The sequence below is a fragment of the Hyalella azteca genome, unplaced genomic scaffold (genome assembly GCF_000764305.2).
Source record: "Hyalella azteca isolate HAZT.00-mixed unplaced genomic scaffold, Hazt_2.0.2 contig93, whole genome shotgun sequence".
NCBI classification, from domain to species: domain Eukaryota; kingdom Metazoa; phylum Arthropoda; class Malacostraca; order Amphipoda; family Hyalellidae; genus Hyalella; species Hyalella azteca.
In genome coordinates this window covers 596-18,227 of record NW_025930454.1, presented here as the reverse complement: position 1 = coordinate 18,227, position 17,632 = coordinate 596, and the positions used below count along the sequence as shown (strand labels likewise).

Sequence of the window (17,632 nt, the reverse complement as noted above, 5' to 3'; positions counted from 1 at the left end):
ACCTAATTCCAAATATATCAACTTTCGGGATATATACTCCTAACAGCTCTAAAGATAATAGTTCACTAATAAATAACAGAAAAACTGTAGATCTAAGATCTAAATAAATAATTTCTAAATACAAACCAGTTTTTGAAATACAATGCGTAACTATATCACATAGTAATCTACTGGGAAAATGATATGACCGGAATGCTTACACTACTGCCGAGCGGTTCCATTTGGAACCAGACAAAATATTTCATGATCTAAATGACTTTAGAAACATTATATCACATAATACCATATACAGCATTAAAAGTACTATCTTTGTTGATAAAATTCTGCATCTAACTTATAAATAATATATTTTTAGAACGAACTACTTACCTTTCTCTGCAATGATGTCAAGCTCTTCTGTCTGACACCCGGTACTTACAATCTTTTAATGTTAACTGAGCAGGGAGTAGTCGGTGCAGCAGAACCAAACGTTGCCAGAACATGTACAAGATGTGTATCAAACCTACACATCCACTAGTATATTGATTTGACCATACAATTTTATTATGAATCCATTTTTTTCCTCTGGTTCCAAATGGAACCGCTCGGCATTAATGGGTTAAATGTTAAAGAACTCTACCACTCCTTGCCCTTTTGCGATCTGTTGTGAATGCATAAATCAATGTACAGAGATCGTTTTGGTACCGTTGGATAGGTCAGAATGTCAGCTTTAAGATGAGACTAAAAACTGGAAAAGCCAAAATTGTTGATTTTGGACCCAGATGCGCTCCTTAACGTCTTTGATCTAAAATTAAATTATTTAAATTCTTAAGAAGTTCTGTCTCCTGTTACAACCGCAAGGGGGCAAAGGGCGCCACTCCTGTCACCAAGACCAGGGGCCCTTTGCCAAGACCAATGAGTACCACTGTACCACCTGCAATTCATATAATTATATAGGCACATATAATTAATATAAATATTATTTGTGTTGCAGGCTTGATTTCTTTATGAATCTCATTGCTGTGCTTCTGGTTTTATGAATTGAGCAAAAATGGCAAAATTGAAAGTTAAAAAGTTAGGAAGCAAGACAGAAACAAGGAAGAATAAAAAAGAAAAAGTGGGTCTATTAAATTCAAAGATTAAAAATGAGATTGAATCTGAACACAAATCAGAGTTACTGGCCAAAGATATTCATAGTGGAATTGACAAGAAAACTTCTTTACAAAGTGAGAGGAACTTGAATAAAAAAATTGAGAAGAAGCGCAAACGTTCCTCTGAAGATAATGCAGATGAATCCAAAGATGAAGCAGCTTGTCCAACATTATCAAAAAAGAAGAAGACTGACAACTTTGCAGATGAAGTAAGTTAGAGAATAAGATATTCTCCTTAGTTACTATTAGTTTTTATTTTATATTTTAATTTACCTACTATAAAATTGTTTCAATCAATTTATCAAATTATTTTAATCCATATAATTGTAGCAGTTCCAGTGTGTATCATCTATGTGTTAAACTACAGACTTCAAAATTTGAGTCTTCCAAGACTTGGCAGAAGGATTTTATTGATTAAGTTATGCCATTTTGTGGTTTTATACCATTTCTATCACGGCTGGAAATTTTTCTCCTCTAGACAATCAAAAGGCTTTAACCTGCTCCAAATATTATTTAAAATTAAATTTGTTCTTCTGGCTCAGTTAATTACAACATTTTGCAGGTACGTGCCATTAATACAAGTGATATCCTTGAAGAAGAATTTTTGTAATAGAAGTTATAATTTTGTTTTTTTTTATTTGGGCCAGAAGTATTTTGTGTTCAAATGACCCTGATTTATTGTTGAGCTAACACCTTGTAGTCTTGATGGGGATAAAAATTTACAACCTCAGCCTTTTATTTTTACCAATAGAACAGATTGGAAGTTACTGATATAGTTTCTGGTTCTTGGTTATTGTTATCTATATATACATATACTTCAAGAAAAACTTGGAGCATGAGCATTGACAAAAAGTTCATTGTTGGATCAGATTTTGAAATCATTCATGCTCTAAAAATAATCTTTCTTTTTCTTTCTAAACTACCTACAGTATAAATGAACCACAACATGTTTTAATGTATACTATTCAGTTGAGCTTGATGCCATCAAATTCTACATTAATATTGTTTGTCTACCTCACCAAATGCTCATTAATTAGTTCAGCAGTCTGGTACCTATAGATAATTAATATTTTATCTGTTGGATTTAAAGGGCACACAAATCAACTTACCAAGACATATTTAGGAAATGAAATTTCATCAATTGTTGATCAAATGCCAGAGAGAGCTAATGGTTGTAATGATTTAGTATTGCTGACAGCTGAAAAATCCATTGTTTCGAACTGTAGTAGTAATTATCTACAATGGCCATTCTAGATTGATATTTTTTAATTTCTAGGGACTTAGGTATTCTTTGTGCTGTCTTGAGGCCTGATGAACCTCACTTAGTACATAAATATTCACTGATGAATAAATGTAAATTTAACTTGACCAGTCATTAACCTGATTACAATGAGTTGGCAATTTAACCACCACAAGCATTACTCATGCTTTTAGCTCCACTAATATAACTTGGGGTCAAGACAGGTCTGTGTTGTGGACTTGAATTAAATCTTGTAGAATTTGCAGAAAGTTCCATTTAATAGTTTTATCATTATTTGATTTGAAGAATGCTCATGCTTATTTATTTTGCAGGGCTTTGGGGTATTTGTTTCCAGCATCCCAGTCACTACTAAGAAGTTTGAAGTGATGAGGGCTTTTGAAAAATTTGGCGTCATCTCAACTGTTGTGCTTCCTATGGCTCAAAAGGAGAAAAATGCATCTCAGAAGAACAGAGGATTTGCCATTGTCAAGTTTAGAGCTAAGGAGGCAGTCCGTGCTGCCCTGGCCTGCAAGAAACACGAGGTGCGTAAGCTGAAATAGAAAACTGTTTATTCTAACATTTTGCAGGTTGAGATAGAAATGCGGATGAAATTGAATTGTTAATTTTTTACTGCAAAAATATGTCCTATTCTAAGATATATTCACTTGAGAATACTTTTCAAAATATTATGCATTGATAAGTTCATAATATATGGTCAGCACGGTCACCGTAGGTACATTAAGAAAATGCCATGCTAGATCACTGTTGTTCATTTGTATGTCTCTAATGCAGATAAATTCAACATGAAGCCCTAAAAATTAATTACAATTGCTTAAGTCATTTCCTTAATTGCCATTTGCAGATCAAAGGAGAACAGGTGTTGGTGCGAAAAGACAAGAAGCATAAGGTTGGTAAATACATAATTTTTCTTTCACTCAAATCATTGAAATTCTTTACAAATGTTTGAAATAGACATTTTACACATAATATTGTTGCATCTATTTCATTTCTTTTCCTCACTGATGTAAGACTACCTATATACAATGATTTAGAACAGAAATTTAACTTCTGAATCTTACCAGCTTATATTTTGCTTTGTTGACATAAACGATCCTGAAAGGACGGCATGAATGATTAAGTAATGTTATCTCATAAGAACTTCTGTATACTATCAAAATAGTCATCAAACTTACCCATCATCATGAAATGCTTGTAATATATCCAAGTTTAGAAGTTTATTCCGGAATTTTTTCAACTTCAATTCCCTGTAACCTTATACAAACTAAGCACAAATTTTTTTTTCTCTTTTGCAGCCTGAGAAAGAGAAATCGAGTGAAGCGTTCAGGTGCACTGTTTATGTAGCCAACATCAAGAAAGGCATGCCATGTGAAGACCTAAAGAAATACTTCTCACAATTTGGACATGTCTGCAATGTTGTTGTTTGTCCGTCCAACAACAAGATCAGCAAACCTTATGCTCAAGTTGTATTCAATTCTCCTGAGGCTAAGACCTTGACTCTAGCTCAGCCCTCTCACAAGGTAAGCTAACTGCTTCCTAAGGTGTAAACATTTTCTGGGTTTTAATATTGAATTTTTATTTTCTCTCCAAGTTTTTGTCATACCTATATAAAGGGTTCTAAAAGTTAGAATGAAAATTCCCATTTCCTGATGATTCTGTGTTAATTTTATTTTTCCAAATCTATTAATAATTTCAACTATAAAAATGAATTTATATATCCATCGATAGTTTGATATCCTATGTTTATTTGATTTAAACCTTCAAATTCACTCATGGTTTAATGTCTGGCCTAAACCAAAAAGACTAATGCTTAGGTATAAACTCATCAACTGTTAACTTTCTGAATTATATGTTAAGTACAGTAGTTGACCACTAATTATTTCCAATATTTTTTAGTGCATTGTTGAACATATTAATTTATTCTTACCTTTCTCTGAATTTCAAGTGCAAAGAAGCATTAATACTAATAATATAGTAACGTACATATTGTACAGGAACCTTTGAAATCCACCAATTCACTTTAATTGTATCCGTCCATGTAAAAATGCAAGGATATTTTGGATGGATATAATTCAACAATAAGTTTAAAAATTTTTAATGATAAAATATTAAGTTTAAAATTTGAGTAAACAATTTAGAGCCGTCATTTATACATGTATAGTTCATTTACATTCATTTATACGTTTCAGATCGGCTCCCTGACAGTGAAAGTTGGAACCAACAGAGCAGCTGTGAGTCTATTGAAGAATACTGCTTGCTGCCATTAGTTTCAATTATTTTTAAGTCATCAACTTAGCTCTTTTTATAAGAATTGCTTTTTTTATCAATGTTTGTACATTAACAATTTAGTAAATTTTGGTGCCTGTAATTAGAAAATTGAGGAAAGTTTTCAATAAATTATGTTGAGGTACTGAAAAATATATATAGGTATATAATGTAAGGTTTGCATTTCTATTTGCTATTTTCTCTTCTCGTAATTTGTAGGCAAATTAGTTAAGTGATTGACCATAACCATTCAAGCATAAACTTATTGTATGACTGCTGACAATATATTTAATGATTGCTAGTTACCAGGTAAACCTGCATGTGTTTATGATTGTGAATGCAAGATTTGACAGTACCACTCAAAATATTCTCACTTTCTAAAAATATTTATGAATTATTTTGGTCAATTTATTTTAATTCAGGCCCTGGGAGCAGAAGTTCTGAACAACATACATGGTGAGAATGAGATTTTCGTCGGCCAACTGAGCGAGCAGACGACAGCGCGTGTGCTGCACCAGCATTTCTCCAAGTACGGCAAAGTCACGAGGGTTTTCCAGCCCCGCTGCCCCAAGACCAACAGACCCAAGCAAGTCGCTTTTATCACCTTCGAGAAAAAAGAAAGCATGCAAGCGGCGCTTACGGAAGACCATGAGGTTTGTTCTGTTTCAACATTGCAGTTGCTCTTGGTACAATAAACGTTTTCTCAAGCCACTTTTATTATTTACGTTAATCATTATTACCACTTTTTTCTAATAAATTTACATGTTGTGAAGAAGGAGAAACTGAGAAATCACTGTTATTTTTTAGCAAACTCAAAGAACTTTTACTTTAGCTCTTCTTGTTTTGTTCCTTTCTAAAAAGTGAATATTCATGCAGTTGGTACATTAATATGAAGATTCTGTTGCAATTAATCTCTACTCATTTATTCTTTCCTCTTTCCAGATCGATCATCAGGCCCTGTTGGTCAGGGACAGCAAGGTAAGCAGGCTCCTTTTGAGATACTTTCTCCACCACCGCATCTTGAAATCAAATGTCAATTTTGCCTTTGATGTTATTGCACATATACCTTGTCTGGAAATTGGCTTTTCTCACTTATTGCTAATAATGTAATTTTTCTCACTTATTGCTAATAATAAACTTGTCTAGTAATAATGATATTTGTGCCTAAAACATTTATGAACTTTGAGTGAAATTTGTTTGGGCGTTTCACTAAACTAGGGTGTAGTGTTAGCAAACGAGTTTCAACAAATGAGTGTTAACAAATGAAGAAATTCATTTGATTGAAAAAAACACAGTGATTGTAATTCCCTTACAAAGTTCAGGTCTTTGTTTCCATCTTCATTGGGTTCCATTTCAAAAGCTCTACCATGGGTAGTACTATGTACGAGTACAACATAATCTCGTTGATAACCAGAACCATATTTTACAGGTGGACCATCGACACAAGGATTACACTCCGCCCGTAGACGCCGTAAGTAATCTTGGTTTAAAGATTTATTAGGAGACGACCTTCCACTTGTTCAAATCTAGACGATCCTTCATGTAATCCGCATGCATTTTTGATTAGAATGTAATATTCCTCCGGCTTCTGGTTTTGTTTCAAGTTCACTGCGATTGCTGGCCTGATAGTCTTCTAAATTGTAAAAAAACGGCCGAGATGATAATGCTTATCTGATTGTGACACTTTCAACTCGCTCTCAATGCAAATTTTTTACACTCTTAATTTTTAAGCTCCATGTGCAATATATTAGTTGTTGTTTGTATTTCTTTTTTTTTAATTACTCTCAATAATGAGATTGAGGACACAAATCAAATTTGACAGTTTTTGCCAGTCTATTCACCAGGGGCCGTATTATCAAAACTTCGTAAGTACGCAAAATCGACTTACGAGTGGCGTTGCTATGACAACGTAATATTAGCGGTGGTATTATAAAAACATTTGCGCGGGAAAAAAATTTAGGCTTTTAGCTAAGACTTGCGTACGAAAGTTTTGATAATGCCAAAATTAGGGTGTATTTACGTACCGCAGAACTTTTTTGTCGTAAGTACAAAAAGTTACGAAGCTTTGATAATCCGGCCCCAGGTACTACTGTTATTATGCTCATCGTTCCCTATTGCTTTATGCGCATTGTTTGCCTCACGCTTCGTAGGTTAAGAACTGTTATGCCACTGACTGGACAGACGACACTTGACGTAAACGATGCAATGCTATTTCGATGGGCAATGATTTTACTTTGTATGATTTATGTCCGTCCGAAATCAGTGACAAGCCAGTATTTCCGACTTTTTGCTTATATATGAAGCTTTCTTGGACTCGTACTGTGCTTGGTATAATTCAATACCCATCACTGCCCCAGTACGGCATAATATAAATGCCTGAAGCAATTATACTCGGTGATTAATATAATTCAATATCCAGGGATGGCACAATATAAATATCACAATCATGTCTTCAGTGTTTCCTATTATTCATAACCACAGGACGGCAAGTTCATGCACGCCATATTCGTGGCCAGGGTGCCCCCGAACACCGACAGTCAGCGACTGGAGGAGCACTTCAGCCAAGACGGCGAGGTTGGGGCGGTCAAACTCAAGTGGGACCACAACAAGAAACGGTACCACTCCTACGGTCTGGTGTTCTTCACCTCGGAGAGAGGCGTGCGTGCTGCACTCTCCCGTGAACACGTGGTGCGTTGACTGGTATTATTAGTGCAGATATTAGGGTAGCGTGGCTGAATTTGTTCCGTTAAGCATGGGGTACTGAAGACCAGAGAATTTGTTTTATTGTATTTTTCTATATAGTTCTATATACTGAGAAAAACTAATGAGAAAATTGCCAATGTGTTGTATTATATTGTTATACATAGTAGTTCGATGTATTGAGAAAAACCAATAAGCAAATTGTCAATGAACAAATCTTCTGATTTTCAATAAATCCTGCTCAATGCTTCCATTCGCTGTGCATATTCTTTTACTTTTATACCTTACAGGCATTGTTTTCATCTGAATTTCCTTAATTGTTTTGTTGTTGATAGTATGAAAGAGATTTCTCATTGACAACAAGTACGTATTATTAACGTCAATAATTTATATTTTTAGCTTGTGTGCCCCTCATGTGTTTGACATTATTCTCTCTCGGAAGGTTATCTAGATATCTTAGACCAGACATGTATAATATAGTCATCCACTCCTCCTGTTCTCATGACATGTTTAGTGGATCTTTTCCCTCACGTCAGCCTGCTCCGACGTACCAGCACTTATACTGGTGGAAGTAACTGCAGCATTTTTGGATTTTCAGCATTTTGGATTTGCAGCAAAAGTTTAGAAATATGTTCTATTTCTTAAATCAAGATGATCGAATCGAAATAATTGTATTTTACGGGAAAATTTTGAATAATAATGATCATATTTAAACCTCTATTACATGAGCTCTGCGATGTAATTTGAATGCATTGTGTTTTTGAATGCATTGATGTTTTTCTTTGTTTTGGGAAAAGTGTTTGCTTTCATTTTGTTTACTCAAATTTCTTCTGCAGATCGATGGCCGGACGTTGTTCGTCAAAAGGAACTGGGTGCGTTTAAAATTTGTTCAAATTCAAGCGTGTGAATAATACCGATTTATTTGTCAATTGTGTAAACATATCTTGAATTACAATCTCAGCTGAATTTATTATCTGTGTTTGTTAATTCAGTATAATTTACTCTGCATCAATTCAATCATGTGGTAATTATTGTTGCTGTGTTGAACAGGACACACCCGCTGATGGCAAATCCTCGATGGTGTCTCGACCAGGCACCAACAAAGCTCCTAATCATCACCTAAACGAAGATGATAATGATGATGATCAAGGCCAAGATGATGGTGATGATGACCATGATGAGGATGACCAAGATGATAGTGATGATCAAGGCCAAGATGAAGATGGTGATGGCGACGAAGACGATAGTGATGATCAAGGTCAAGATGATGGTGATGATGACCAAGATGGAGATGGTGATGGCGACGAAGACGATAGTGATGATCAAGGTCAAGACGATGGTGATGATGACCTAGATGATAGTGATAATCAAAGCCAAGACGAAGATGGTGATGGCGACGAAAACGATAGTGATGATCAAGGTCAAGATGATGGTGATGATGACCAAGATGATAGCGATGATCGAGACAAAGAAGACGATGCTAGTGATCAAGATGATGTTGATGATAATGCTCAAGACGAAGAAAGCGACGATGACTTATAGCATTTGTCAGTATGGCCAGAGCCTCCAGGCCCTCTGGATGACTGGTACTGAAAAGATAGATGAAGATAGTTAGGACTTTATTGACTCTGACGAATAAAGTCAATTGTTAACAATTTGCCTCTTATTTCATCCTTCTGTTTAGAATTTTAATTATTTCTACCTCCAATCACAGTAATTTCAATAAATCTAACTATACTAAAATTTTACGACCTAATTGCGTGAAGTGGTTGCATTAAATGATATTTTTTCTTCAAGTTAAGATTTAAACGTACACATAGTAGTAATGTTTATTATTCTGTTTAACACCAAGCTTTAACGAAACTTAGGCCCTGTTCATTGCGTGTTCTAATATGCCAGTGCCCAGTAATGCATATGTTATCAAGACTTGTAGGGTTTTATGAATATTACGCATTATTTTTACTCATATGGAAGTAGCTAGAAGCTGACTTGAGATAAATAGTCGATATTAAAGTACTCTATTAAAAAAGTTTGGACTACAGAGCTTTTTGAAGGAAAATCTTGGAATAGGCCATGGGCCTATTTCTTCAATGCCGACACTTCGACCGGTATTTCTGTCTGCAAACCTCGTTTATGCATTGTTCTACTGAACGATTTGTGAGGTGTTGCGTTTTTACTACAAATTTTTGCCAGCTTGCAAATATATTCCTATAGGTCATGCGATTTAGCATTTCAATGCATAAGCCGTTTTATGTTTGATTCAAGTGATCAAATTTTGTATGGAATATTAGGAAAAAATGCTCGTTTCTCATATATCTGACAATTCGAAGGCAATTACAGTAAACTTCATCCGAGTAATAATAGAGAAAGCATTGCGGTGACCGGCGACCTCCGGTCAAACTTTTAAATCGATCAGCCACGGGCCACAAATTCAAGTTTTAAAATAATTTTTAAAACAATCTCCCTTCCGTACGTGGCGATATTTTCAATAAAAAAATGCATTCAATGAAATTACTTAGAGACTAATAAAATAGGCCATTATACAGTATATATCATTAAACAGTTCATATAAACTCGGTATGGTTAACATGGTTTTGATTTTCCTCTCTCACTCTCGACATTTCACACCCTCGATCATTGCAGTCCACTCTTCACTTTTTCCCTCATTCCACCATTCCATTACTCTCGCCCCCTCCTTCAGATTTATCTCCATCATGGCGTGCCGTTTTCTCCCATAGTATTCCCATTCCCGCCATCAGTTGCAGCCCGGCTTTCTTCATACCCTCATCACTCGTAAAACACTCCCTCTTTCCTCTCATTTCATCAGTTCCTACATCCATTCACACCCAGAGCCCTTGCTCTTACACCCACCACTAGCTTCACCACCTCTTCGACCATCATGCATTCGTTCATACCTTGGCATCGGTTCCTTTCCGCACAGCTCGAAAGTATCCATCCTTTCCTGTTCAAGCTTCCACATCTTTCGTCTGTCACACTCTTATTCTTTTAGTATTCAATCTTTTTTTAACCTAATCTATTTCGGTAATAATTAGTATTGTCACCACCCATTCGTCCTTGGGTGTGCGGGCACTTGGCGTACCCGCATCTTTTGTGCCCAACGTTCATCATTCATTATTTTCCGTCCTACTATTAGCCACAAAACTCCTCTCCTTTTCTCCTGTACTCCATCCCATGTCCCCTCTCAAAGCCTCCTCCGCGAGACCGGCTGCGGGTCCGGCCGTAAATTTGTCCGAGACGTTCCGCAGAGCACCTGGAAGCACTTCTTAGTCAAGCCGCTATATTCTTAATCATCTCCAGCCCGTCTATCGCGCCATGCTTTGATATCTAATTGTTATCTGACTGTTGATTTCAAAAGGTAAATAATGTAATCATCGAACGATATTGCCTCTCAAAAATTTCAAGACTGTAGCTGTGTGTGATGTAACAATATTTTACTATGAAATTGCTAATTCTACCCATCATAGAACAATTGAATTTCATTCTATCATGTTTCCTTCTGAAGCGTAATCATTTTGTAGAGGATTTTGAAAACAAAACTTTAAGCTGTTGAAGTTCCACAAACAGATTTGAATAGGTACTTCAGCTGCAATTATGCGAAACGAATTTCTGTCAAAAATTTCTAATAAATTGATTACGTTATTTTACAGTGAAAACATGGACTGAAGATTTTAAAAGGATCTGCTCCAACCATAATATACAATACAGAAAAAGCAAAGTTCCCATTTTCTTGATAGAATGTTGTCTAGCGTTGAATCACAAGCGTCAATTTCAAACGAACCATAATATCTTTCCGCCACCAAGCGACAGCGTCGTCAAGCTCATCATTTCTGTGCTTCTCTAGGTGAGTGTTTGTGCTCTTCTCCTCTGACTTTTTCTCTTAAATTTTTATAACTATGCAAGTACTTGTCCTATTCTAGCTAATAATTGTTAACTTTGCTATATTACGAAGATTATTTTCCCATTCATTCGGTTACATCTGGAAATTTAATCGAAATATCTTCAGTCTCCGCTCGGCTCTAGCCCGCCTGTCCCTCCATTGAACTTAGTGTGTCACAGGACTACCTATGTGCCATGCGTCTCAAAAATTGTTTAAAATGTGCTTGATTTCTGTTTGGTATTGAATTGTTCCAGTTCAATTGTTTACGTTTCCTAATTGCAATGATAGTTTCATGGTGTGATCATGTTATTATTTTATTGTTTATCTCTTGATTTCTTTTTCACGCCGCACGGCGAGCGCGAGGTAGGTTAGCGGTTAGCCTACGATGGCACCACGTGAGAACATCCTTAGTTCGTTACGGTAGTTGATATTGTGATGATGCCATTGATGCGTCGTCTTTCTGTTCTTGTATGAGTTGTATCAAAGTTGTCATTTTGTTTCTCATATTTGTAGAGTCTACCTAATATCTTTTCACTAATGATCAGTTGGCATTTGAACTTGCTCTTGTATTATAACTACCTAGGCTCATAGTGGAAGTCTATGAAGAGAGGTACTTATGTCAGTCCACCGCCGTGCGGCGGTCCGCGGTCTTAACCCTTCGCAAGGCCCCATGCCCTTGGCCCTTGGGCCCCTGTTGCAAGTTGCAATGGTCTAAACTCAACGGTTCGACTCCCATGGTCTCATCACAACTCCCTTTAGAAATACGTAAAGTTTTGAAATTGATATAAATATTGTGACAAACCAGAGATTTTTTAAAATCAGTTCATTTCTAATTTCCTTATTTATTCAAGACTTAAACCAATTTCTTATGTAAGATAATGCTGGTATGAGTGGTATCCATGATACTTTACTGGTCTACTTATAGGACTCAAAAATGAACTTGAGGGACAGAGGGAGAGTCTAAAAAACTCTCCACTTTGCCACTATGGTCAGCTCACCTTCTTCAGAAGTGTGAAAGCTTTTGCCGGTGAAGGTGTGTTTTACGATCGGTCCATAAAGAAGTGTTGATCGGTTCAAAATGACATAAGAACAGGTTCTTTTGAATAACCTATGGATTGGCACCATGCCTAGGCTAGTCGCTAGTAGGCCTACGCCGCCTACCTACTCATTTTAAACCTTGAGGCTGGATTCTGTAAAAAGTCACTACTGTAACTTACTGTAGTATGTACCTAACTGTAACAGTATATTGCAATTTCAGGCAAAATAATCTGGAAACTGCAGATGAAAATAATTTTACAGATGATTCTCAGAAATGAAATTTGTTTTTAATTCTTTACTCTAAAATATTAAGGAAATGGTATAGCTAGGTCATAGAAATGGATGCAATTGCAAGTGTCCAACTCATGCTTGTAGCCTGCACCCTGCAAGAATGATTAGGTATTAACACATTTGTGGGTGGCTTCTACCCAATTTCCTACCTACCTAGTTTGACTTACAGTAAACATAGGTATTATAAAATTCATAAGATTTGAGGAACTGAATGGCAAGCTAAAAGTAGAAGAGATTAGCCTAAATGTGTTTCTCAAATTTCATGCCTCTACATTTCCAAGATAATTTCAAACTGGTTCAGTAACTTCAGTCATTCCTGTGATTGATGGATTTGAAATCTTGGAAAGAATATAGGTATTTTTCCAAACATTTTGTCCTAGCTGGTTTAGCTCCTAAGCATTATTCATGGCAATGCAGTCCAGCACCCTGGCTGAATGGCTGGTTCTAACTTCCTAATATTTTCACTTTATGGGCTTTTGTAACTGTGCAGAGAGTGGATGAATATTGCAAGATCTTTGGCGATGTTTCAGTAGCAAAATTTACGCCTTCAGAAGATCTTGCCAACACATTTAGATTGAAATTCTTGGATTTAATATATTTGTCAGTCTTTGGCCAACTATTTAAAAAAGTGAAGCTTGTCTGGAAATCAGTTGCGATGAGTTCCCGCCAAAAAAATGTAAACATCAAGTTTACGATTACGTAGTTACAGTCACATTAGAGCTAAATAAGTTTGTGGCTTGTAAATAGTTTTCATTACTTGGCATAAATGGCTTTTCATTAAAAATTACCCAGCAACGCATCTTAAAATTACCCGGCGATGCTTATGGCTTAAAAACCCATAGGTATATTGGCGATGCTGCATCCACGATCCACCCTCTTCCTCTGGCCTCTGCACCCTGGGGCTTTTGCAGTTGTGCCTTATTCATGATATTCTGAACAATTTCCTATTAGGTCTCTAAACATGAGACCCATTCCAAATACAAATTTATCTAAATTTATTCTCTTTTGTGTTATTTACTTCAAAATGACTTTTTAAATTCATTTTAATGACTGCTATTGTCGTTCCAGATACCACAACTCCTGCACTGAAACCCAAAATCTGCGAATTTACGTATATACATAGCATGGTTCAAGCTTCTGTGGTGAGTTTTGAATAATTTGCAATTCCTATCACTAACATTATTTTGTTCTTTTTGATATTAAAACTGTAGTATGTACACCTATAAGTAACTTGTTTCTCTCTTACTTGTGCAATAACAATACTTATAGCTTGACTTACATTAATTATGAAGAGATTTCTCTTGGATGAATGCACATGTTGATAGCACACTTGCTTGTAATGATTGAATATTTTTTTAGAATCAGACCTTATAATTTGATTAATTTCCAGCTTGGTCGAACCAAACTGAAGGTAGATGATAACATTGCAGAAGTTGAAATTTTTGGAAATAAAATGTCATCACCTTGAACACATCTTATTTTCAAAAATGGATTAGTTTTAAATATTTTTTTAATGAATGGTTCTGATCACATTAAGATCCTAAGCAGACTTTTTAGCTAGGGCTGTGGTTGCTCATGTAAACCTGACTATGTATGTATTCTGACATTACTATATATGTATACTGATATGACTATTTATGTATTTTGACATGACTTAATGATTCAGGACAAGAAAAACAAATCAAAAAACATGGCTAAGAACACAATCAATAAGAAGGCTGCTGCTGCTGCCACCACAAAGTCCCCAGCAAAACCAATTAAAAAGGCTGATGCCCCAAAGAAATTCAACAAGAAGGCAGCTGCTGAAAACAAATCTGAGAAGAAGGCAAACCCTAAGCAAGTCGAGTCAACTAAAAGGAAGCGGCCTCAAAACAAACCCCAAAACCAGTCACCAGCCAAGGTAAATTCAAAATTTTTTCATTGGCTATTTGTAATGCAATCTTGTAATACCTAAATTTTAAATAGGTAGTTGAAGCATATTCTCCACCATTACCATTTGGTAGCTGAATCCTAAAATATATAAATGAATATATTGGGCATTTTAATTCTTAAACTAGTGATCTACTATGCTGCCACTTATGCATTGAAAATTAGGCTGTAAATAGTTCAATGAAAAGAATTATATCTCAATTTTATCAAGAACCATAGTATTTGAATGGGAAGGTTTGGAGTATACTCAGCTACTTGTATTTAAAAAAAAGCCACGGATAAAAATTACTTGTTATGTATAGTACCTAGTTCACTTCATTCCACATTAATTTTTTTTAATCCCCATCAAATATTAGTAGCTCACTCAATTATATTTTTAATTTTTAAATCTCTTCTATCCAGAGTTAATAAATCGAATCTATACTCTACATAATTATCGTTTATTATGGTTTCATCTTACTATTTTTTATTATTTTCTATTGCAGAAAGCCAAGAAAGAATTTCCTAAATTTGACTATGAGCTTTTTGCAGCAAAGCTTAAATTCCAGACGGGTAAAGATGCTATTGAAAAATACTTTTCAAAGTTCGGAGAAATCTTACAAGTAACTTTACCGTGGAACGTACACAAAGGAATCAATAAGGGTTTCTGCTTTGTTGCATTCAAGAATGAAAAGGATTTCAAGAAGGCTTTAAAGGAATCGCATGTGGTAAGAAATACTTATAATAGATAATAGATTTTTGTGATCATCTCCCAATCCCAAATGACTATGACGTTTGCAATGGGTTTTTATTCTGTAACAAGCGATTTATATATAAATAATTGGTATTGTCATTTGAGTGAATTTTCCAGCAGAAACTTGATAACAAGTAATCTAAAGTTTTTCAAATGCCATTGAGAAAAAATTGTGATCTAATTGATCTTCTATCTCTTTTCTCGTAGATTGATGGTGCCCAGTTGGTTGTAAAAGACGCAAAGGTGAGAAATGCTCCTTGTTATACTCTAATTTTTGAACTGACGAAGTAGTTGACATTTGATTCTTTTTCAATTGAAGTATGGTGAATTTAGTTGGTTATTTATACACTACTCAATGTTACGGTTTGAATCAAATGTAAATACTCATCGATGTATTCTGTTCAGGATACGAGGTCTCCTTCCTGTGACGCTGATATCCATTTTAAGATAAACTAAATTGTTTTAGATATTGTTTGGTTAAACTAGTGCCTGATGCATTCCTCCTTCAGAGATGTGTTGATTTTATTTGCAATATCTATACAACAGAACAAGAAAGAGGGCAAGGCGCAGAAGAATGGCGAGAATAAGACAGAAAACCCGAAGAAAAAAGTGAAAGTAGATGAAGACGAAGATGAGGTTGATGAAGAAGCTGATGAGGAGGAAGATGAAGAAGCTGATGAGGAGGGAGAAGATGAAGAAGCTGATGAGGAGGGAGGAGAGGAGGAAGAAGATGACGAGGAGGGAGGAGATGAAGAAGAGGGTGATGAAGACGAAGATGATGAATAGATTTAATGATCTCGTTTAAATTTGGACGCCAAAATTAAAGTGACAGGACAATTTTTCTCTTCATTCCTCTCCTTTTTAACTTTTTCTAGTTGACCTTTAGTGTGTCGCTACATCGTCAGTATATGTGCTCCAGAATGGCCGAGAAAGAATGATGCTGGAAATGCATCTGTAGGGCACACCAGGATAGTCATGTGTATAATGTAAAGGCTTTGCTTAACCGCCCGGCCTCCTTGCCGATTCTGACCAGAAACGCGCATAGAGCTGGGATCGAACCCGCACCTCTCTGCTCCAATCTTGGTACTCTGAATTGTGATGACTGGGACACCCATTTTCACGAGTGTCAGAATTTGAAAATATATCGGAACTTTATGTAAGTACGAGGATTGTGGCCATTACCTGGTGAGGTTTTAATTTGTCAGAAAATGATTTCGATAGATTTCTTTGGAGGATGATGAACAAAACATAACAGTGATGTCGGCGCTTAAGAGTAGGCCTGATGTGGCCTGTCGCCGAATCTTGAACTTTTCATGACTTGTTCAAAGATCTAAATCTTGTCATTTGACCGGATATTTTCAAGACTGACGATAGTTTGAAATAGCTACCAGACTTCCACCGGGTTCGATATGGTGCTAGCTGCGAGTCATTTCAAATCTGAACCGATATTTTTCCATAGCTTTATCTAGTCAGTTCTTGAACGTGTTCACACTCGGAGCGCCAATAATGTAATCTGGGAGGCTGTTCCCCTGTCTGTGATTCGAAGCGAGAAGAAATGTCGCGTGGACAAGTTGCAGCGCAGTTTTTTTAGTTTAAAGCCGTGACCCCTGGTGTTGGTTCTTGTTTCAAATTCTAGTAATCCTTCGGGGACCTTGTATAAACCACGAGTATACTTCAATGAGGTCCCCACGCAGACGTCGATATCTGAGGCTTGGAAGCTTCGTAATCTTTTATCTCTAGGACTTGCCCTCCAAGCCTGGAATTATCCTTGCTGCACGTCTTTGAACATTCTCTAATAAATTTTTATCCTTTTCAAATCTCGGTGATCACACGTTTCCAAACTCTAGATTCGGGCGCACGACAGCAACAAATAACTGCTTCATCGCTTCTGCATCTAGGAACTCGTATGAGCGTCTGATTAGTCCAAGAAGTTTGATGGATGTATTAGCTTTCGTTTCAACTTGCTTAGAAAATTTCAGCTCCTTGTCGACATAAACTCCGAGATCTTTTTACACACTAGACTTTTCAATCATTACTCTCTCGTTGCAACCTTGTCGTCTCATACTGTAATCTTGCTGTTCATTGTTTTCCCCGAGATGAATTACTTTACACTTGTCAGCATTCAACCGCAGCTGCCACGTATCAGCCCAGTTAACTAACCTGTCAAGATCAGCTTGCATTTGCGCTTTATTTTACGCATCCTTCACTGTATTATAAATTTTTGTGTCGTCGGCTGAATAACTACATAGCAATGTTATGTGAATACTTCAAGGAACATTTTGCTTGTGACTGCAAAGCACGCCTTGCAATTCTGAAATATGAAATTTTATTTTCACGATTAAGAAAGTGGAATATAAAGAAATGAAATCATCCGTAATCATTGTTAGCAA

The 17,632-nt window shown here is 36.1% G+C and overlaps 2 protein-coding genes across 5 annotated transcripts; both read left to right on the top strand.

Moving 5' to 3' along the window:
* The first annotated feature begins 970 nt into the window (after positions 1-970).
* Positions 971-9,008, top strand: LOC108666462. Of its 4 annotated transcripts, none has more exons than XM_047881077.1 (12): positions 971-1,339; positions 2,703-2,912; positions 3,233-3,277; positions 3,684-3,908; positions 4,578-4,619; positions 5,076-5,306; positions 5,596-5,631; positions 6,083-6,124; positions 7,135-7,341; positions 8,190-8,225; positions 8,404-8,578; positions 8,654-9,008. In XM_047881077.1, the coding sequence occupies exons 1-12, from the start codon at positions 1,031-1,033 to the stop codon at positions 8,893-8,895; spliced, it is 1,800 nt and encodes a 599-aa protein (XP_047737033.1). In that variant the 5' UTR covers positions 971-1,030; the 3' UTR covers positions 8,896-9,008. The 4 variants fall into 4 exon arrangements, with proteins under 4 accessions (XP_047737033.1, XP_018008832.1, XP_047737011.1 ...); XM_018153343.1 differs by having other exon boundaries at positions 8,404-8,611; positions 8,681-9,008; XM_047881055.1 differs by having other exon boundaries at positions 8,404-8,617; positions 8,687-9,008.
* Positions 9,009-11,133: 2,125 nt separating this feature from the next.
* Positions 11,134-16,081, top strand: LOC108666457 (heterogeneous nuclear ribonucleoprotein D-like). The gene is made up of 6 exons (XM_018153337.2): positions 11,134-11,215; positions 13,649-13,722; positions 14,247-14,480; positions 14,995-15,216; positions 15,450-15,485; positions 15,789-16,081. The coding sequence occupies exons 2-6, from the start codon at positions 13,705-13,707 to the stop codon at positions 16,026-16,028; spliced, it is 750 nt and encodes a 249-aa protein (XP_018008826.1). The 5' UTR covers positions 11,134-11,215; positions 13,649-13,704; the 3' UTR covers positions 16,029-16,081.
* Positions 16,082-17,632: the final 1,551 nt, after the last annotated feature.

Excerpts from the sequence above, each read along its gene's own strand:
- LOC108666457 (XM_018153337.2), top strand. Across the intron at positions 14,481-14,994 it reads AAAACCAGTCACCAGCCAAG|AAAGCCAAGAAAGAATTTCC; the intron begins GTAAATTCAAAA and ends TTTCTATTGCAG. Across the intron at positions 15,217-15,449 it reads CTTTAAAGGAATCGCATGTG|ATTGATGGTGCCCAGTTGGT; the intron begins GTAAGAAATACT and ends CTTTTCTCGTAG.
- LOC108666462 (XM_018153342.1), top strand. The coding sequence starts at position 1,031 with ATGGCAAAATTGAAAGTTAAAAAGTTAGGAAGCAAGACAGAAACAAGG. Across the intron at positions 4,620-5,075 it reads TTGGAACCAACAGAGCAGCT|GCCCTGGGAGCAGAAGTTCT; the intron begins GTGAGTCTATTG and ends ATTTTAATTCAG. Across the intron at positions 8,226-8,403 it reads TGTTCGTCAAAAGGAACTGG|GACACACCCGCTGATGGCAA; the intron begins GTGCGTTTAAAA and ends TGTGTTGAACAG.